At 41.6% G+C, this 23,511-nt stretch overlaps 1 protein-coding gene across 1 annotated transcript in view; it reads right to left on the bottom strand.

Moving 5' to 3' along the window:
* The window catches only part of PPM1E (protein phosphatase, Mg2+/Mn2+ dependent 1E), a 68,564-nt gene extending 45,349 nt beyond the window's left edge, over positions 1–23,215 (bottom strand). The window contains 3 exon segments of the mRNA XM_068154796.1: positions 22,449–22,921; positions 22,923–23,155; positions 23,158–23,215. Of these exon segments, the coding sequence (XP_068010897.1) occupies positions 22,449–22,921; positions 22,923–23,155; positions 23,158–23,215 (764 nt within the window).
* Between the last annotated feature and the right edge of the window lie 296 nt (positions 23,216–23,511).

Raw genomic sequence — 23,511 nt, 5'->3', positions numbered from 1 at the left:
GCACTTTTGCAGATAAGCCTATCTTTGGAGACAGTTTCTATTCCTCACCAAAACAAAACACCAGAAGTCCTCAGGGGCAATAGACCACAGAGTTCACATCATGGACCCAAAGACTCCGAAATTCATTCTGGAAAGAAAACCATTTTTAATGTAGCCATCTATCATTCACCCAGCTCAGCAGCTTTTCCCTCCCTGCAGGGCAAAATCTCTTCATCCTTGCTTCTGTCATTTTAGACCATGGAAGGGAACAAATTACACACCTGAAAACACTGCTGGTTCTTTATTCTTTCCTGGATCAAATTTTTACATCATTTTGTGACTGAGAACTCTCAACCTGGACATCTGAACTGTGCTGACACTAGCAGTATCTGCTAAGAAAAAGCCACTAAACCCCACCTGCATATGCACATGAACATGCATAAGCAAAACCCAGCAACAGTCACATAAATGTTATCATTGCATGTTACAGAAAGTGACTGAACTGCACCAAATTAGGATTGACTTTGGCTTGCTGGTTCTGTGCACTTGCACACATCTTTACCTCCATCTTTACTGATGCTCTTCATAGAGAAGTAAACATTAGAAACATGGATGTTATCAGGAGCTAATAGGAAGTTTTGGGGGAAAAAAATCCAGGTGATGGAAAATTGGTGAAGCACTTTACCCTCTGCCTTTCCAACATTCTTTAGCAACACATAAAACCAAGTCACTGTATTTATGGCAAGTGACACAATAAAATCTTGTCACATCTCTTTGACCAACTGTATTTCAAGAAATACAGCTTTAAATTCTAAGCTGCAGTGGAAGACCTTGTTGAATGTCCTGGTGGCTGCCTGTTTGAGAGATCTACTGCCAGTTCACAGCCAGGAGAAGGATAATTGCAGCAGAGAACCCTGGGGGAAATGGTTACAGAGCCCTGTTTTCTTTGGGCCAAATCAAGATTATATCCTTGCTGATATCCTGTCTCTACTGCATAAAACCAGCCCCAATCTCTGCCATGAAACATACAATACACTGATTTCTCCCTAATTAAGGATGAAGTACAGAAACAACGTTTGATTGTTGTTTACCTTTCGACATCTGTTGGCCTCTGTCAAATACAGTGATTTGAAAAAAGGGAAGAAACCTCACTAATTGCTCTTAGAGCTGTGTGAAGAGTTTAGGCTTTCTGTTTCTGGGCTTTTGTAGGGAAGAGCTGTGTTTCAGATGTAGTGTGTGTTGCTATGGTAATTATTATTTTACTGAATGATATACATTCAGAACTGATTTCATATTGTCAGACAGCAATTAAACAGATTACACTGTGTATACTCACAACTCTGAAATATTTCCAATTTGGTTTAAATTTTAAATGCATGTGAAAAGCACTGGCCTGGCAGTCCTAGGAAATGAAATCCTAATCCAAAGGGCAGCTCCAGCTGTACAGGTTTTCTCTTACCTCCCCAGTGGTCTAATGACAGGCCAACACATCTTGGGAGCAGAGATGCTGAAAGACATTTTGGTGCCTGAAGTCAGACAATGATTCCCTGGCTCCTCACAGCTACAGCCATCTCCTGCTCATTCTGCTGCAGACATGAAACCTCTCCTTCCATCTGGAAGCAGCTGTAGCAGCAGCTACAGTAACCGCCAGAAATCAAACAGGTTGGCTTCTATCTTCCATTATCACAAAATGCCAGGAAAAGGTTTTCAGTTGGTAACCACTGAGAAAACCTAAAGGAAGACACATGAATCTTCTTATCCTGCAGTCCCTTTTGCCACCACACAACCTCTCAGGACAGAACACTGCTCTCAAAGCAGGCAGACTTCCATACAGCATCTGCTGCAACACTGCATCCTGGTTTTGTTACCAGGAGACCTGGACAGCAGAACCAAAGCATACAGTACTCACTCTTATTCACAAACCTATCACACTGATTCCAGATCCAAGACATGCTTTAGACTGACAACCACAGTTTCCAGATTTATCTACTCCTCTCAAGTATAAAACTTGAAGGTACAGAAACATGAAAGCATTGAAGGAAGAAAAACAGGAAGCATCACAATTTAATTTTCCTGGGACTCTAACAAATGAGGCTGAAGTTTGTGTAACCAAACCCACAAAACCCTTTGGAATTTTACTTGCTGTGCCTTCTCTTGGCAAAGGAAGAAATGCTAGGGGCAAAGACAGGAACTCAAGAAAGCCCAGCCTTGTGCTTAGCTTTATTACAGCCTTTCTTTGGCAAATCAATCAACTGCAGAATCCCATTTTTCCCTGTGCTAAGGAATAACTCAAGACAGAATTTAATACATGTGAGTAAGGACAGTCAGGGAGATGAATGATGAGTTTGAGAACTCAGGGATGAAAAACACCAGAAAAATGTACAGAACTGTGAGGATGGAAAGAAGCTGTGCAGCTTCTGAACAAAGAACAATCCTCTTTGAAAAAACAGCAAATTCAGTGCCTGCCTCTTTTCTAGAAGCCCTTGGCTGGAGACATGCAATAATACAGACAAAACCAGGCTAAATCTTTAAGCTTCATGGGAAGGACACCTGAGAGACACAGGAACAGCAAGGAAAATTACAAGATGTTATTTAATTATCCATATATTTGCTTGGTAATTTTCTACACCAAGTAAATTATTTTCATAGGTTGACATATTACAATTGGGAGCTAAGAGATCAGGAATGAGTCAGCAGCAGAAGGCTGATGGAAACATTAATCTTGAAGAAAGAACTAAAGGACAAGAGGAAAACAGTATCATTCAAGATCAGAGAAAATATAATGGGCACAGAGGGTCTGACAGAGGAACTGACTGATGGCTGCATAAGGGAACATCAGCCTGTGACAAGCTGGGAGGGCACAGGCCATAAACAGAGGACAAAACCCAAACACTAAAATAAGGTGGAGCCTTGAAAATCAAGATAAAATTAATTCTGACTTCAAAAGGAGATCACAATTTACCCAAAGGAGGTCATGTCATGGCAACAGGACTGGAGCAATTGTGGAGTATTTTCTGTTTCTCTTGGTGATAAGGAATCAACATCAGCTAGTCATTTCACTAGCGGCATTTCAGACAGCTCACAAAGGATTTGGCATTCATGCAGGAAAGTCTTGACTTATCTTCCTGTCCCAGTTCCCAGCCTCGTGAACAGTGGAGGTTTGTATGCCATCAGCATATCAGTAAAATATCTCATTTGCTCACAACAACATTCACTACCTAAAATCACTAAAGACTTCTGGATGTCTTTTAGATCAAGCTGTCATGTTTGCAAAATATACTGTGCTGGGTATCCCTGACATATGGTCAGAATAATTTAGGTTGTTTTCTCATATACAGTCCTGGTTCAAGCAAAATTTGCTATATGAGGATTATGGAGGGGGAAAAAAAATACATGCAGAATGAACCAGCATTCAGCTCCAAGGGAACCTGAACTACAATGTTAATTTTAATAGATATTCAAACTGTCTGCTGGGCTTAATGTTCACACTAATTATGACTAAACCAAACCAGTGATTCTCTTCCCTATGTGTTTGTCTGGAGAGAACAGGGGAATACAAACAAGGTTGCTTGCATCCAGACCAGCAGCTGCCAAAAGAGCTCAAAAAAAGGAAGCAGAGCTGCAATTCCTGCATCTGGAAAAAAGAAAAGGCAAACGGTTAACGAACGAGAGGATTCCACCAGATGAGTTTATTAGAGCACATAATCCCCAGCTTCCCAAAAGGGCCACAACATTAAAATTCAGTGATGAAGGAACAGATCATTCCCTAGACAAGACTGGCAGCTGAAGTAGAAGTGAGATGGTAGTGATAGCAATGCCCCTAACTTTCTCCTTAAAATGGCTCTATCAGCATCCTCCAGCCTTTGCCTAGCTAACTCGCAACTAGCACGTGTGAGGCTGAACTAAAAGTTATTTTAGGAGCCAACTGGAAAGCAAATTCAGCCTTTTTAAAACTGTTTTCTGTGGTTTAAGACTGTTTCCATGGAGAGACCACAGCACACGAACATCTTTAGGCCAAGTGCTTTGCTTGCAGGCTTATCTGAATGAAAGCCCCACAGCAGGAAGGATAATTGAGGCCAGTTGTTTAAAATTCATGGGCATTCTCCTATGGTTAACTTAGGAGCAATTTATTTTCATTATTTTGATCTGTTAAGCATTTAAAAGTTAAGCAGGGCCATATAAACCTTCTCTTAAATGACACATCTTAACACAATATTTACTTAGGATCGAATAATGGTCCTTGCAACAATGTCATAGCAAAGTGGCAGGCAAGATTATACTCCTGGGAATGTAAAGGGATGCATATGGAGGAAAAATGTCCATCTTAAATTCATGGATGAACCAGTGGGTTCCGTACTGTAGCCACTTGGGAGAAACAGCTTGTAAGTTGTAATAAATAGGGCTATTAAAAAACCAGGTTACTCTTCACTAAAGGAAAAGAAAGCATTTTAAATGGCAGTAATTATTAGGAACAGTGGAGCTGTTACTCTGCTTTACAAACCCTGAGTGCGTGTGCAACTTGAATCTATCTCTGGGATCTCAGACCAGGTTTCTTTCCTTACACCTTACTGCTCCCAGCACATACACATGCAGACAAACTAGAGAAAGCACAGAAAGGAGCAGCAGAAATGATCAAAGCATGGAACAGCTGCTCTTTGAGGGACAATTAAGAGTTCATATTGTTTTAAAAAGTCACTTGAATGCACTTCTGAAAGAGAAGCAACCTAGTGGGCACGCTGCACAGCCTTACAAGGCAAAGCCAAAATTCAGCCTTTGCCCCCCCCCAAAACGTTTTATTTGGCATCATCTTTCTCCCTGCACATCTCTGAAGATTATATGAACAGTGCTATACATGTGCAATTATTTTGGACAATTTCTGAATTAGTTTGCAGCTCTTCCAACAGGTAGGCTTAGGTTTTAAGTTCACAGAGTCACAGAATGCTAGGTTGGAGGAGCTCCCGAGGATCATCTGGTCCAACCTTTCTAGGTGACAGTGTAGTTTAAATGAGATGGCCCAGCAGCCTCTCAAGCCGAGTTTTAAAACAGTCCAATGCAGTTCACATTCCTGAGATCCCACAACAATTGATGCATGTTAAATAACACCTCTGTCTCCTCTGAAGCTGACAAAACTATCTCTATTTTGTACTGTGGAAAATGAAGAAACAAACAAAGTGGCTCAAAAAAGTGTTAATAGGCATTTTGCAGACACAAGGCTCAGGGTCCAGGAGCTAATGTTTAAACTTGAACTACTGATAGACATTCATGTAAGTCCTAAGGACATGTTCAGAGTACCACAGATCATGACAATACAATTACCACTCCTTGTTCAGCATGTTCAAAATAAGCACAGGAGGCCTGTGATGAATTACAGACACACTCTCCTTTGCACTGGCACCTCAAATTCTTCCAGGCCACAAAAAAACAATTAGCAAAATAATCTGTGCTTTATCTACCTAACCCCTTTGGAGGCAAGATAGCAGGCAAGAGGGAAACACAGACTATAGAAAAGATTTTCTTAACCATAGTCCTGTACTCTTACAACACAAGCCCTGAGATACAGTTTCCCTCCGCTGCGCTCATCCCATCATGTGAATTGCTGGTTTAATCTGTTTCACCTGATCTAATCACTCTTCTTATGGGGCTGTGAGCTACCTTGCAGTCCAATTTAAGAGCCTTCACCTTCTGTTTTATTTTATTGCCCCGAATTGTTCATTCTATACCTGGGTTAGAAGGACATCTGCACACTTTTCCCAGGACAGAACAGTAATTTAAAACCCGAATGGAGGAAGTAGGACAGCAAGAAAACGCTCTCTGGCAAGTCAGGATGCTGCCACTTGCACTGGTACTGCTCCTGGCTCTCCCATTCATAATAAATGTCAGTGTAAGGTTTTTGTAACCCAGTGCCAAATCAGACCAGCTGATACTCAGAAGAAAATCGCTGAGTCTGAGAACATTTGCTACAGCTAAAGAAATTCCAAGGCATTTAATACAGAACATTTACCTTTGACTTCAGAACCTCTGTATACATGAGAGGAACAATTTCTGCTGACATTTTCCATAGCAATGCTCTTTTCCATTACAAATGCATCATGTTCTTTCCATTCTTATGCATAAAGAACAATGACCTTAAAAGCAACATTTCAATTTGCAGGGAGTTTTAACTAGTAGGATCAGCACACCCAAAGGAGTATGATGTTAAAATATTATTCTCTTGAACTTTGCAAAACACAGAGAGGTAGCAACACGAATAACAAACACTTCACCGATTTAATACACACGCGCTGCAGTGAGATGTTTTTGCAAGTAAAGGTTAATTTGTTTCTCCCTGCACAAATTAAATGGATAATTAACAGAATCCATATTCACTCATTCAACCCACATTTCCTGGAGATGAGCAGTGGGACACAGACACAAAATGACCAGATTTTGACGGGGTTCTTTGACCTGCATTTCTCGGACTAATGAGGAATTAGCTAGTTAAGAAGCAAACGAAGGAAGCCATGTGAAAGGAATTCCAGCCTACCAATTGCCACTGTCATTCACTGTATGATGACAAACGCTGGCAGACATCTTCTATCCACTAATTCCAGACTTGCACATTATGCATCAATCAAAAATCACTGTTTTAATATCAATATACAGTACAATAGAGACAGGTAACACTTGTCTTATCTTTTAGAATAGAAACCAGCTCTATGTTGCAAACACTGGTAAATGAAATGAGGACACTGCTGAGCCACAAAAGGCACTCCCAGCCAAGATCCTGTAAGCAAAGTACGGCAGCAGAAGAGAAATGAGGAGGAAGTTCTTCACCAGAGGAGGAAGTTCTTCACCATGAGAGTGGTGAAGCCCTGGAATGGGTTGTCCAGGGAGGTGGTTGAGGCCCCATCCCTGGAGGCGTTTAAGAACAGGCTGGATGAGGCTTTGGCCAGCCTGATCTAGTGTGGGGTGTCCCTGCCCATGGCAGGGGGGTTGGAACTAGATGATCCCTGTGGTCCCTTCCCACCCTGACTGATACTATGATACTATGAAATGGAAACGTTAATTTATTTTACTTCTTGAGATCCTGGATGCGATTCTGCCGTTTGATTGCATCTCTGGGGATAACCTCCAAAGCCAGACAGGCTTGCTTTGTCACATTCCTCCTCTGGAGAATTCTGGAAAGGAATCTATTTGCACCATTGCAGGTTGAAAAAAAATCTGAATCAACAGTGAGTTGCTCAGCTACTTCCTGACTCCAAGAGAAGTGTGTCAAGAAGACACCGTGTCTTTTATCCAACTGTAACAATTGCTCTCAGCAGATTTTACACACTCAAAAATATATTTATGATGCCTCATTAGGTTGGCAAGATGAATAAACACCATCAATCAACATTTATTTTACTAGATTTAACTGCTATTACCCTTGAGTTGAAAAGGAAATTAAGAACAATGTAGCCTTGCAGCAGCTATTTGCCCAAGGGCTTTGCTGTATGGGTGAAAAACATCAAGAGGGGTTTTGGGTAAGGAACAAGAATTATTCACCTGCTTTAAATGTTCTTTTTAATAGACATCTTAGACATAGGTAAAGATATAAGGTGCTGCAATCTTCATAAGTAAGAATGTCAAAAGTTCACGGCACCTGTATCAAGAGAGAGAAAGTGCTGAGCGTCCACGCCTTTGGAAAGCAGCAGAGATAACATGAACTGGTGGCATTGGTCTGGTACTTCATATGCAATTGCCACTACCACATCAGTCACCAGCAGAAGTTCCACCAGCATGCCATTGCAGATAAGCACTGACTGGGGAAGAGGAAGCAGGAACAACAGGAAGCTAAAAGAAGCCCCGAGCTAACCCTTGGTACTGCAGTTGGCAGAACTGTTCTGAGCTTTAACAGGGGGCTTCAGTTTTAAGGGAGAAACAACAGCTTCTATCAGCCCTGAATTCAAATATATATATTTACAGAGCCTGTGTCTGTGTGTATGCATTTAAGGTTAAAATAGCAAGCAGACAGATGTTGATTTATGGGAAGTTAGAATTAAAACAGCCTACTTGCTGATTAGGCTTTTGTCCTATTTGCCATCATTTTTTTATTGCTGAATGCTAGAACATTGTCTCATCTCCAACATATTTTAATACCACCTTCATAATGCCACAAAGGTACTAACAACCAGAATATTCCAAGCATCTAATAAGACCTTCATCATGCAAAAACAACAAAGGGAGCTCTGTCTGTGCTATCTGTAGATAGGTAGCCATAACCCCAAAAGACTTTATCTCTTTGTCTTGTCTCCAAGACAATACTGAAATGTCCCATGTTACCAAATGATAAAATAAAAGAATACATATATGTCTGGGCTTATGTTATACCATGTTAAAAGCTCAGCATGATTTCATTAAATAGCCACATCTGCTTTGTTTGATATTACAATCACAGATCTTACTCTTTCTGACAATACATAATCCAAGATATTTGGCACTCTATCAACAATTCCAGACTTGGAAGGATTATAAATGCACTGACAGTTAAATGGAGTTAGAGTTCTCTGCAGAAGACAGATAAGTAGCACATACTCTTTGATAAGTCCTATCAGCCCCACACTCTGACAGGAATTCCTTTACAATTCCACTAAAGCTCACGCTATGAACCTCATTATGCACACTGCCATTTGCCCCACTAGAGGCTGAACTCCCTTGCCACCAATAAATATATTCCATTCCTTCCCCCAATTATATCCACACTGCTTTATATTTCAGATTCAAAATAACTGATCAGGCTTGGTGGGAGGGGGAGAGGATGGAATGCTTTTTTAATAGCATGCAGAGATCTAGTCAGGATGCTTAATCTGGTTAGCTGTAAGACGAAAAGCTGTCTGGTGGCTTTGTGACAAAGGAATGAGGCTCTGTAGTACAATGCAAACACCTTGCTTTAAACGTTTACAAACAGTAATCTCCATCATTTGTGCAGAGTTACTCTGTTGAAAGGAGTTTCTGTAGAAACATTACAGCTGGGCGGCAATTAAATCTTAGATCTTCAGTTGCAGTAAATCTCCTGAATGCCAGAGTTTTACAATATAACTACCCACATAGGCACACACACAGAGAGCATCAGGATACGTGCCAGTACTGTTCAGTAAAAGCAGATCTAAGCTGACTGAACTTCTATAGGAATACCATGATGCTAGCTTGGGTAGAATTCCGTCACATTTTTACTCCCGGAATTGGATGCTACATCATTGCAAAACCCATTCTGAAGTCTCTCTTTGCCTTCAATATAATTTGGTAAAATAGCAGAGCTCTAGCAACAAAAGCACTCCTGTATGTGTAATGAAGATCTCAGATCAAACATCTCCACAGATTCACTTGAAATAGCTGTATTATAATTTCCTAGATTATTACCTGCCAAAGCTCAGTGGGTGGTCTCTGACGGCCTACGCCATCAGGAATCCCAGGTTCTTAGAATCCTGTCATATCTGTCTGCATCCACCCCCTCAATGTTTCCAGTTTCCCTTCTTCTGCTTCAGAAAGTAATTCCCTTGGTAGCTGTCACATTAAGATATTGGGATACAGTCCTCCCGCTGCACTTTTGGATTCTAACTGAACCTGACTGTCAGGTTCACTAAAAGAAAGTGAGTTAAACCTGCTGCAGTGCCTTCAGCTAATGAAAGTCAATGTCTCATTTCAACCCTTAATGCTGATCAATAACTTCAGCAAAACTCATCATGCAGGTAGAGAGATGAGCAGAATTCATATTCAACGTGGCTATTCAGGATTATATTCCACCTGGATTTGTTCCTTCACGTTTAGATAGGTTTCAGAAAGAGGGAGATGACAGCTCAGTGTTGTCACAGGAGCAAACTGGGCCAAGTTTAAGAGCACAGTGAAAACTGGAAATGGGTTTCAAGACACCTGTAGTCAAACCAGCTTTTAACTACGTATTATCACTCTACATCTATTTTTAATGCAAACAGGCATTCAGTGAGGTGCCTCACACACTTTGTTGAGTCTATTCCCTGCAGGTGTCAAGGCCTAACTCCTGCCTGAGGCACCACCTGACTCTTCACATCCTCTTTTATACTTAGGGCACGTAAAGCTTATTTATGTCCATATGCTTTCAGCACAAGAGCTTACACAGAGACACCAACATACCAATTAACTGATTTTATATCTTCCAGTGTGTTTACAAGCATGTTATTTTTAACTAAGGAAACTAATTTGATCTTACTGCTAAGCATGGGCTTGTTTACTTTCTTGGCTATAGTAAAAGCTGTCATAGACAAGATCTGTATATTTGTTTGCTTTATTTTTTTTATTGAACACTATGCCTTGGCCAATAGTTTGCAAAGATAAAATAATCTGAAAGATATTTGCAAGTATGATATCAAGGGTAACACTTCCTCAAGTGCTTTGTCTGTGCTGCCATTTTTTGGAGCCTTCCCAGTTTGTTGTTCCCACCAGTGTTACGTCAAGGGTAGCAACTTTAGACAACTCACTGCAAAATTTCTTTATCATGTCACTTACCCTTGCACTGTGAGACTAACAGCTTGTATTTTCTACTTACACCAACACTAGTAGTCTCTACTGTTTTCATGGATAGCACTGTAATGGTTTTATAACTACACACAGAAAGCAACAGTAAAAGTTACAGCCAAATTAATCAGCTACCAGTGCTGCTTCAAAAATGTATTGCCTTATGATGTGTATATTTTTTTGGTATTTCTCAGACTAGTACTACAACAAATGAATAATTAACCTTTGCAAGCAAACAGAGCAACAGCATTCTCATACCATTAATTGCATTCACACAGCAGATGTGTAAATTTGGACCCAAGAGGTGGAAAAAAATAGATTAATCTGTGGAGCAAAAGGATACTTGTGAAGTGCTTTCTGGCACAGGATATTCAAGCATCTAGACAAGAACATGGAGTTTAAAGAGTTAAGAATATACTTAATACAGATTAATTCCTTATTTTAATATTAAGTCAACATCTTACTCCACACTTAGTTTCTGCTGGCAGCAAGCAGAGTAGCAGATCTCTCCCATACAAGAAAGAACAAATCTACCAATTACCAGTTCTGCTTACATATCAGAAAGAACAAATCTACTAATTAGCAATTCCATCCAAACTGATCTATTTGGATGGGTAGGGCTAGTAGATTAGCTGCAGCCTTTGACTTTTGAAACTGGGAACATTGGCCTCACAGTCTCTTAACAAGCAGCACCCAAGTTCATTAACATTAGTTTCGTGGCTAGCTTGCTATGTCAAAGTACTTCTGGTTTTCATGAGACTCCTAGACTATGATAATTTCTCATTTCCCATTTATAAAATAATAAAACAAGATGAGAAGGACCTGAGAGAGAATGATAGAGTTACCCTTTCAAATTTCTCCTGGAGGCATAAAAGCATCTCTGGCTGGTTTGAACGCAGCCACACTGGCTGAACACAACACTATGAACCACCTATTTAGCTTGCCAGCCTTTCTTTGTCATGGAAGAAGCATTCAGCACTGCTAAAAGAGGATGGTGGAACCTAAGAAAGATTACAATTTTCTAAATCCATAGTAATGACACTAAATCTGTTGCACTATAGCTGCTTTTGACAATTAGGTTACTGAATTAACAAATATGGTTCAGGGAAAGAAGGGGGAAAAAAAAAGAAAGTGGTGTTTTCAGCCAGGAATCAAACAGAATGGAGTTTTTCACCTTGGAGAGGTGAGCTTTCATTGATTTCAGCTGTCCAGACTTTAAATGGAACTGATTATGCTATTAGGTTCAATCAACATTTTACTCAGATGTTTAAACACAGCCCATTAGGTATGAAGCTAGCAGGTAACTGACTACAAGAGTGAGCATGCTGGCAAGCCCTTTTAGCAGTGCTTTAGCTGATCTGATGTTCTGAATGGTCTAAACCACTCATTCTTTGCATTTGATACTGCATCTGTTGCATTTTTTCATTCTGCCTCTTTATATTCTTAAAGTGTTCATTGGTGACTTCTGTGACTTAGATTTCCTCTGCCACAGATTCCATCACCTATCTCCTTGAAGAACTATTTGTCAAGGTTTGAGTGATGAGAATTATCTTACTGAGACTTGAGGATTTTTTTTGAAGCTTCAAATTGCCTGTCATTATAAATGTAAATATATAAAGGAAAGAAATTGGCTATCACAGGCAGAAAAAGAAATAATGTCTGAAAAGCAGTCTGGAAGACCCCATATGTTTACTCACAAAACAAATCTGAAAGGCAAATGATGAAGTATTTATAGTGTTAATACCAGTGGTGAGATTCCAACAGCCTTTTTTACAGCTAGACAACCTTCTGAAAGACAGCACCAATTTTCATTACAGTCTGTTGATGTGCAAAAGGGTCCAGGTTTCACCTGATGGGCTAACAGCTCAGAAACACCCCAGACCAGCACAGGCTCAATCACTTACTGCATCATATCTCACCTAACCTTTTCTTACAGGGGGGAAAAAAACACAATTCTGTAAAGTGGATGAAATTGTGGCCCAGAGGAAGCACTGGAGAATTATGGTTCTGAAGGGTACTTTCAGGATGATACCAACTTGTGCAATTTCTTGGCAAGCTTTGCAGTATTTTTGTTTCTCACTCCAAGCTTCAGCTATGTGAAACAGCTTTCCAACTTCAGATTATAATAATAACCACCTATATATTGTATATTCTGGAATTGCTTTCATCTATTTAATATAGAACTACATTAAGAGACCTAGAAGAACACCTTTGACAGTAGAAAAAAAAAAGCAAAATATTTACAGTTCATTCCTTTCTGCATCAAATTTTCAACTAATTAGGAAGACTGTAAAAAGTGTTTTTCAGAGAATTAAAAATGCCTGTTCTTACTCCCTGCTGGCAAAACTTGCTTTTCAAACCTCCCAAGACACTGAGAGAGTTTGTTAGATTATTTTTTTTTTAAGAGGAAAATATTTCAGGATATTTAGCAATTTTGTAGGAGAAATTCTTTTTTCCTTTAATTCTCAGAGCTGGATTTAAAACTTCATGGCTTGTCTGATGCTTTGAAGAATGACTGCATTGTATGTTGCAAACAGCAACAGCTCTAAGAAAACCAAAGTGAATACGAATTGCACCAACTTGATTTTGTGAGGTGCTAAACCAAAAGCATTTGACAGCCCCAAATGTTTTCCTAAAATTAGTATCCAGTGTAATTAGCCACAATTGAAGTATTCTCTATGATCATTTGGGTCATTTGTAATCAGTCAAACTGAAAAAGGTTAACACCAATGAGGAAAGTTTAAACCACTTAAAATTCATTCTCAGATGAACAATGCACTGGGGAAGAGGATCAGATTACTTAATATAGGCTCAGATCTCCTCTCCACCCAGTAGCCTTGGAGACAGCCCCAGCCAGACTCTTCCAGAAACTGCATCTTCTTTTCTCCACTTATTTCAGAGGGAATGGCACAAGTGTGACAGGGTGATAATGCTAACCCTCTGCTTAGATGGCAGGAAATTCTTCTCATGGATTTTGATTCCCTTTCTTCTGATCTATCAGGTATCATAAATGAGTAACATCTCATTTTCTCTTTAGATTTCTAAGACATGAATACAGTTCAAGTTTCATCCTTTCTGAGCACATCAAAACTACTTACTAGTCAAAACTGCTTTTAAGTTCCTGCTTTGGTGGGTGTGGGTTGGACTCGATGATGGACAGTAAGGGTGGTGAGACACTGTGACAGGTTGCCCAGGGAGGTTGTGGATGCCCTCTCCCTGGAGGTGTCCAAGGCCAACCTTGAGCAATCTGGGCTAGTGGAAGGTGTCCCTGCCCATGGCAGAGGGGATGGAAATGAATGATCTTCAAGGTCTTTTCCAACTCAGATCATTCTATGAATCTCCAGAGGTCCCTTCCAACCACTACCATTCTATGATTCTACTACTAGTTACTACTATTTGCCACCACAGAGGAATCACATGTAATAGCAGCAGTTTGAAATCATGTCCATGTGTCAAAATGTTAAGATGTTCAATGACAATTGAAGACCTCACAGTATTTATATCAATAGTTATTTCTATTGGAGGAACTTTCACCAACAATTCACATTTGAACACTAGGATTTGGAGTCGTTAACTTTCTCCTAGAGTCTGACATAACATTTTTGGAGTGCCAAGAAGATGAGAGATTAAATTTATTTATAATAGATACATTTCTTATTCTCTGTGGAGCACACTCCAGTGAGAAAAGAGAAATAAGAACAATGCAGTACACCCATGCTCTGCAAGCACAAAGTAGATCTGTTCCCCAAACAGTGTCCCTCTTAATCTCCAGTAATATTGAGCTTCTGACCTCTTATTATTTAGCAGGTAGGTTTTTACACAGCTTTTCAGAAGAAAGTGATAATAAGACAGCTGAAAGCAGAAACTTTAAAGATAAGCACTTTCATCTATAAATACATGCATTCAATCATGCTTGCCTCAAATACAGGGATGAGATGAACAGAATGACACTTACTTGCAAAAGCTTTAGTTTAAAACATACATCATGTTGTATGTGTGTCTGCAATTAGTTTATATTCCCTTATTAAATTCCTACTTTTATGCAGGTAGGAGTTTCAGGTATTTTCCCACCATCCTCAACTGGATGGTGTCAGTTCCAACAGGAACTGAATGTTTCCCTTCATTTTCAGGTGATCCATTAGAAACTAATAAACCAAATACCTTATGAAAAAATAGTAATTGTATGATGAGCTTTATCAATGGTATCAAATAATTTAATAACTAACCAAGCAATGTCTAACTGAGCAAAGGCTCATTGCATGTAAAGCTTGGATGCATGGAAAACACAAATTTTAGTTACCAAACATTTTCTGTTGAGAAACAGCAAAAGAAAAGGGATGACCATTTGTTGAATCCTCAGCCAGAACTGGGGGGGGGAAGGTTCAGCCTTCCACAGCATCATGGTAGGACTGAAAGTAAAACAATCCCTCTAGAAGGTAATTACTGCAACATGCAGAGTACACTGTTCCTAACACTAATGAGGAATAACTTACCACATTCATTTCAGGTTTTTGAACCTCAGTAAGAAGGTCATAGCCTGAGGTGAAAGGAACAGCCCTAGAGACTGTGCCAAGATGTTAACATGCCAAGGCCTATTTTTATACACTGCTTCTTTTTTTAGTTACATCATGATGGAAATACAGAGCCTACAAGAAAAAACAACATCTTCTCAAACAAGAGAAAGTACTCAAATTCTTGAATGCAAATGAAGAGCAAAAGAAACTGCACTTGAAAAATTGGTAGGCACAATTTAACAGACTTTACTGGATCATGAGAGGCCAGCAAATACAGCTTCAAAATCATATCCTCTGAGAAAATTAACTCTAAGGAGCTACCCAGAATTTAACCCAATTAATCAAATATTCCTTTTATCATGATTGCAGCTAACCAACAGCACAAATGCTTCCCAGTTCAGACTTGACTGCATCCATGCACACTTTCCCACAAGCAAAGTTTCACAGTCATCTTTTTAATCCTGCACTAGGAACAAAACACAGCAAACTTTTCAACTGATGCAGAGTTCAGAACTGGTGAGCAGCACTACAGATTAAAATGTTGCTTCAGCTACTCAATTGTTAGTGGCCTCTAGCTGTTTTCCATCCAATACAAACATAAACTGAGGTAATCCTGCAACCTAGTTAACTCATTTAACTTCTGTATTAATTATGGAGGTACCCAAGGGCAGATATTTCCCATGCAGCTCTAATTTATGACTCCCATGATTACTTCTTTATAAAATGCCTTATTAAAGGTGGGTAATGTTGCTTCTTCCTAATGAAGTACAAAGGCACAGCAGAAATGTTTCTGTAAAACAAGTCCACAATCTGCATTCATTTTATCTAATCACCACTATGTTACAACAACAAAAATCCAAGATACTTGTTTAGTGGCTGATTTCAGCTAACCCAAATTGAGACAAGACCCACATTACAACATGTAACAATGACCATTTATGGTTTAGTAGCATGTCATAGGCTACTGACATGTCATGGACACATATTGTCCAGCACAAATTCTTCAAAGCCACACGCATTATGTAATCATGCTTGCATTGCATAAGGCAGTCTTGCAAGCATGGTTCAAAGAACATCTAATGTTTTAAAGTGTTAACTCCATTTCATCTCATTTCTCACATCTCTTGCCTAGCCAAGGAGGATACTTGCTAGGAGAAAACAAACCAAAAAAGTCTATGCACCAAATGATGCGAAAGGGAAAAAAAAAATGGTGCAGAACAGCCAGAGATTATTTCAGAGTGACATCAAATATGGGAAGAAAGAGTACTCTCATTATCTGAGTACTATATGCCCTGTTGCTTTTGCTTTTAATATGATCATGTATGCATTTTAGCATGACAACATAAAATGAATGAGAGCTTACGCCACTGGCAGCAGCCAAGGCACTGAAACTTCTACTAAAATAGTCTAAAGCAACCCAAAAGTTTCACCTTAACTTCAGCAAAAAATATTTAAAAGCTTCAGTGACAAGAACCACAACTGAACAGACTACCTTTTCTTCAAAGTACAGGTAGAGAAACACTGCATCTTTGAAAGTCATTCCAGTGAGGAATTTCAAGGATAAAAAATATCCTATGCAAAGAGTTTTGTGAGAAAAAGAATTACTAAACAAACTGCCCATGGGAATGAAGCCAACCATGGTCATCACATCCAAGAGATGGCACAAGATGGCCAGTAAGTTTTCTGTTAGCCAAAGGTTTTTGAGTGCCTTCTAAATTCAAAGTGACATATTACAAGTAAAATGTATCATACAGATTGATATAGATACTCTTTCTTGGTAACTCAATCTAGTTTCAACATTGGTTATATAAGGTCCAAAAAAAGAATGTGTTAGCACAGATCTAACTCTTCAATCAAAAGCGAACAGCTTCACCAGGCATAGTAGAATCTGTGCAAATTCCTCTTGGGTCAAAAAAATCTGGGTGTGAAAAGCTCCTTACAAAATTAATTCCCTTTACTTTGTTGCACTACCAGCAATTTTCATTGAAATAAAATCACTGGAATTAATATATTCCCATAATCACTATAAATTAGTGGTTTTTTAATGCTATATAAAGCAGCTTCCAAGCACAGTCACCACTGCACTTGAAGAACTCAGCATCCTTTGAATCCTAAATTAGTAAGTTTTGAAATGTCACCATATATGTTACCCATGATGAAATGCAGCTCTGCTGTTTAAACAGCTCATTTTAACTGATATTCCTTTTTTTCAAAGGGAGTATCACAATATTTGATTTGATTCAGTATTTTTAAAAGCGTGGGTGCTGAACTGAATATGTTTTAAAAGCAATGTAAAGAATCTCTCACTGTGTAGACCATCAGTTGTGTTTTGAAAGTGATTACCACTAAATACCACCTATTTGTAGCTCATGATGATTTCCAGTCTGAAGTGTATGAAATGTGTCCAACTCTGTGCTGTGATATCACCACCATCCAACGCATGGGCTCAATTTCATTGTGGGTTCTCTTCAAGAGTAATAAGACAATACTGAAGAGTAGTAACAATACTGAAACTCTCAACTTTCTGCCTACACTTCTATCACATTACAATTTCTTTATAGAGAAGCACCATGATTTCTAGGACCAAAATCCCTTGAGTGTGAGGATGTTGGTGTCAGCAGCCATACTAACACAGTTCCACATCTTAATGGCAGGGTTTGGTGCTCACTTGGCATCCAGGACCCCAGGCTACTGTTGTTCACTATATAGCACGTGGCTGGCAGCAGCCAGCTGGACAACTACGCTCAGGAAGAGATTCCTAACCTTGGAGGGGGCTCCAGTGAGACTTTGACACAAGTACCACCTGCTGTGCCTCCCTTTTCCTATCTCAGCCATAACATGGTCATATCGTTACCAAGAAAGAAGCCAAGGTGCAGAACCAAATCATCACCAAAGCTGGAGGTGGGATATTGTGACAGTTTCTGTCAAGCCTCCTCATTAACCATCAGAAAGGTCTCAAAAAAGGTGCATCCAATCTCTACTCCAGGCATATCCTGGGAGCACAGGCCAACATTATCATCACTGCCATAGTAAGGCCTCACAAAAGAGGAAGAAACAAGCACCATTTAATGAGGATGGCATTTCTTTTTGGTTGACCTTTGTGATTAACATTAGAGATGGCAAGTAGATAATTGTATTTCCTAATAGGACTTTAACACTGCAATCAACAGGACAGGTGATAAAGGATGAATTAGAAGAGTAAACATCACAGGCTTTTTAATATGATGCTAAGAAAGCCAATTTAGTATAACACACCACTTTCATCTTACAGATAGGGACAACACCACCAGCTGTCATATGATAAGGGTTAAGAAAGCAAGTTAAAACCATGTACACCTGTTTTTTAAAGGGAGAGGATACAGTTTCTTCACTCATCAGTGATGGAGACAACAGACAGAACATTGTTTTCAAGCTGAAACCTTAATTTATAAAAAAAAATATTTCTGCTCATGTAGAATCACCATGAAAAGTTCTTCCTCTTTAGCTTCCAATTATGAGTTGAAGAGCAAAACTTCCAACCTTATTTACTGCCTGCGTTCTACCCAGCTCCAACATCAAAAGCTACATTGCCTTTTTGATTTACCATAGCAAAACTGTGGGGAATACCTAAACCTCACCCCCCCCCCAAAAGTATTTCTTTCTAAAACAAAAATAAAGATTCATTTTTTAAGGTTTTTGGTGTGTGGTTTTTTTTTTGTTTCAAATCTCACTTTAAGTATTGCACTTTTGAATCCTAAACTTGGGATCTATGATTCACATTCTGTGAACATGGCACAGTACTCTGTGAAAAGATCTAAAAGGGCAGTGCTTAAAAGTTTTTCTTTCCATGCTCCAAGTCAGAGGAAGAATGCTAATTTTGTCATCTGCACCTTAGATAAGCACTTAAGATGACATCAAAGTCAATTTTATTTTTAATTTCACTTACCATGCTTTGCAAATCTCAACCCTGGAGAAATATGTCAGCTCTCTTAGCTGTGAGTAACCCTGAACCTTCAAACGATACCAACTGTATCTATGCCCATCAAGCCTTGAGGAAAGGAGAAAGAAAGAGAAAAGCAAGGACAATATGCAACTGAATATTTCAAATTATCATTCTGTTCTCCTTAGTGCCACAACTTCTGAGGGTGCACTATTTAATTCAGTCTAGCCCTCTCCTCTCTTAGCAACCACATCCTTGTTGATTATTTTTTCAGCTGTCTTGTCAAGAGCCTGCTTTTTAAATACATTCAATAAAAATATCAGCAGAAAAAGGACAGAGCAGAATATAACTTTGTTACTTCAAGTCAGTAACTTCTTCCTTTGAAATAAGTCAGAAATGAGACCTGCTCTTGAATCACTGGAAGCAAGTAATGAGGTCTCATAGTCAACAGATTAAGTCCTCAGTATATTTGTTGCCACACAGAAACTGTTTAAATTATATAGCTTTCCCTTGGGGTGGGAGGAAAGATATTCTAGAAGAGTATCACAAGAGGAACTTTCAAACTCTCAGCCAATGTTCCACTGCAACTCCTCAAATGCCCTTCCTTTTTGATGATTTTCTCCATCTAAGGTACCTCCCACTGATCAGCTTAATTCAGTTGAGGATCACCACGAAAGCACACAGCACACAATTTGTGGCACTCAGATATAAAGATTACATTAATCTAATTTTCCAAGCATATGCTGTCTCTAGAAAGAAACCAGGAACTGGAAGTCACAAAGGGGAGTATGAGTCTTTCAGCAAATAGCAGAAACATCTCATAAATAGGAACTCTTCTGATACTGATCTGCACAGTGGCAGCAAACTTGTATTGTTCCATGATTGGCAATATGCTCTCATTTCTGAGACAGGCTTACTTCCCTCAAGACGAACTAAAGCTGTGTGCTTAAAATAGCTGGAAAACAGCTGTTGGATTTTTCACAGTAATGGGTTTTATCCTCATGCTACATATAATGCAAACCAGTCATTTGACTAATATATAGTTACAGAAAACATGCCTTCACAGTATAGTCTTTCTTGCAAATGACATACCAATGGAACCTTCCCCTTCACATGGGGCTTCATGTGCTTTTTGGTTTGGTTTTAACACTGTAAGAACCGTTTGGCACAAAAGTAGCTTTATTCATATGCATCAAGTTTCCCATCTCTGGAATCATCTGACCAGCTGAACCCTGAGATGCAGAAGGGGAGAAGACATTCTACTTTTGCCTGGTATATAATCCTGTGACAGTTTTAAGTTTCTCTGGTGGCTGGAGAGTGTGCTAAAAATACAATACTTTACCTGAAGAACAGTTTTACACTTGCACTTACCTCAGATTCCACCATCACTCAAGAAAAAGCTACCTCAGCTTAGCTCTCTGCACTGAAAGTTATTAGATTTGTCTTACCATGCTTTACAATATGTTTTAAAGAATGACATTTTGCAGTTATGTTTGATAGACTTGATTTATAGCTGTCTAGCTATCTTCAGGTGAAAGATATTAATTTACTATTTGAAAATACATTATCTACCCACTGACAAAATAGTTAAGCCTTTGGAAAACAATTTTCTTACAATACAATCCCTTAATTTTGAGGTAGATGACTACTTTTTGCTCCATAATGTGTCTGTGAAATGAATTCTGCATTGATTTCACCCTAAACAAAACCAAAGAGCTGCTTCATTCAGCAGCCATCAGAAGCATCAAAGATTTGTACAAAGGCTGAAAAAAAAACCCCAAGCCACCAACAAAAACCAATAGGCAACCTGGCAAGAGCTATCCTTACATAAATAATCCTCTCAAAATATATTATTTTCCTTAAGAATATGGGGAATCTAGGTCTGTCTGTCCTGGGGTATAGGGACATGCAGAGAGAGAAGGGGGCAGGGGAAGAATTCAAGTTCAAAATCATTTTATAGCTGTACTTCAAATAATACTTTGCAATATTCTGCTCTATGGCTAAAACTTTACTTGCACTAATCTGACTTTTGATTTCACAAGCCTGCTTTAAAAATAGCAAAATGTGTTCTAAATAGGTAGAAGGGACCTGCCTCTCTCTGACACATCCTATGAATGTGCTGCTGTGTTCCAGAGAAAGACTTTTCCAAAGGTGGCAGGGTGAGCATGTGTGAAGAGGAGAGCTTTGTCCTCTGCAGCTATCATTGTGCTGTGCCTATCATCCACAAAGGCAGAGAGCAGATGAGAATTGAACAGAAACAGACCATGCAGTTGTAAAACCCGGTTCTTTATTTATTTATTTAGTGACTGAGTAACACCTCTCATTACAATTAGTGGCTCAATGGCAGAAAGCTCCCCGGTGTGCTGTGCATATTTTCACAGGTTCATTTGTCTCCTCCCGTGGCATCAGTTCAAAAAGGTTCCTAAAGAAACACCACTAACAACGATTTCTATTTCCAGCCTTCAAAGCCAAAGCTGAGCATAATACAAGGCACTGGTAACTGATCTTTAGGTTTCAGTCCACAGACTTTTCACACTGGGAATAGATCCCATCTGTTTCCTCTTTATGTACCAGCCTTTAGAAAGCACAGATCTGGAAACTGCCTCCGTACAGAGAAGAGCAGAGCAGAGCAGAGCAGAGCTGGCTTTCCCCAGCTGACGTTAGGAAGAGCCCCATGATTATGAATAGCTTTCTCCTGAGGCTTTCTACCCCGGTCTGTAAATACATGCTGTGGCTTTCTCGATGTGGTTCTGCTTTTTTCTTTTTGGAAAGGGGAAGGGGGTAGACAGCCTCTCTTTCCTTGCCCCTTGTTCTCCCCTTTCTTCTTTCTTGGCAGCGGTTTCCCCATTTACAAACCCTCACGCAGGGAACAATTCAATTTCAAGCCTCAGTACAATCAACCACAGGCAAACCCCCCTCCTGCTTTGGCACCAGAGCGTGAGACGTTTCCCTCAGCACTCTCCCTCCCCAGGCAAGCTGCTCTCCAGATGGATGCTCGTGGCTCTCCCTTGCCTATTTCCTTCGCCTCTTCGCTCCCTGTCCCGGCGAAAGGAGAGGGGCACAGAGCAGAGGTGGGGACAGAACCGAGCAGGACGCTTTGATCCCCAGGAGCTCGGCACCACCAAAGTCCCTAACTCCTTGCCTGGGGGACCTTCCCCTCCCCAAGCCCCCTGCCCTCGCCTGCACAGCAGGACGGTCTCACTCAACCCCACAGCCTGCTATCGGCCGCCGGCATGGGGGGCTCCAACCGCCCCAGTGCCTCCTACCCCCAGACGGAGCGGGAGGTCCCCTCAGCCTCACACTGCAGATTCCTTACACAGAGAAGGGATCCCCTCAGCCCCACAACCTGCCCCTGCCTTCCCTCACACGAGAAGGGGGTCTCCCTCAGCCTCACACATGAGGCTCCCCTCAGCCCCACAACCTGCCCCTGCCTTCCCTCACACGAGGAGGGGGTCTCCCTCAGCCTCACACATGAGGCTCCCCTCAGCCCCGCTCCCTGCCCTCCCTCTCCTCGGCCCGGCACTCACTACTTGTAGAGCTGCTGCAGGCAGAGGTCCAGGCACTCGCCTTCCACCTCTTCCTCCGTGATGTACTCCGAGAGCGGCCGGGGCAGCGGGGGCAGCGGTGGGGGAGGCGGCGGCGGGGCGGGCGGCTGAGGGTCGCCGGCGTCGGCGTCGCCCTCACCCTCTCCCTCCTCAGCCTCGGCGGCCGTTGCCGCTTCTCCTTCTGCCCCGGGCTCCTCGTCAGTGGTGGCCGGGGCGGCGTCGGCAGCCGGAGGGGGAGCCGGTGCCGGCTCTGCCCCGAAGGGCCCGCGGAACTCGCCCAAGAACAGCTCGAGAAAGCGGCGGTAGGTCTTCTCCTCCGCGCTGCCGCCGCCGCTGCCGCTGCCCGAGCCGCCCGCGGCCATTGCTTCGCATTCCCGGCCGCCCGCCGGCGGATCAGCACTGCGCCCGCAGAGAGCTCCCTGCCCGCCGCCGGCAGCCGCCTCCCGCCCGACGGACCGCCTGCGCGCGCGCTCTCGAGCCGGACTCGCGGGGTCGCGCACGCCGCGGGTGAGAGGGACGGGGCGGGGGGGGGGGGGTGTGCACTTCTCAGTGGCGGGAGCGCGCGTCTCAGTGGCGGGAGTGCGGGCGGCGCTGAGGGGGCCGAAGGGCTGGGGCTGCGGCCTGAGGGGGAGGCTCGGCTCGCGGCAAGAACGGACGGGACGAACGGGCGGCGAGGCGACCGGGGCGGGGGGGGGGGGAGGCAGGTGGAGGGCAGGCGCGCTGCCAGCCGCGCCGATGTGATGAGTCATGCGGAGGCAGCCAGACGCGTAGGTTCCTCACAGGAACCCGAAGGAAACCTGAGAGCGCGTTCCCTATTACCTAATCCCTGCCTCAGGATTTCCCTGCGCTCATCGTTTCCGGCGCCGGTGTCGCCTCCGCGGGTTCCCGCTCGCTGCCAGGACCGGGCCCGAGCGTAAGCTCGTGGCGTGGGGGCATCGCTGCCCCGGTCTGGCTGCCAGGCCAAGGCTCTGAGGAGTGGCTTTGAAATCCCAGTGGGTTGGCGTGAGGGAGAGCGGCCGTTACGGACACGGTATTTCAGTGAAAA

The sequence above is a fragment of the Melanerpes formicivorus genome, unplaced genomic scaffold (genome assembly GCF_026170545.1).
Source record: "Melanerpes formicivorus ecotype bairdi unplaced genomic scaffold, bMelFor1.0.p_v2 SCAF_29, whole genome shotgun sequence".
NCBI lineage: Eukaryota > Metazoa > Chordata > Aves > Piciformes > Picidae > Melanerpes > Melanerpes formicivorus.
Note: the sequence above shows the minus strand (reverse complement) of the source record. Positions and strands in the feature narration are given on the sequence as shown.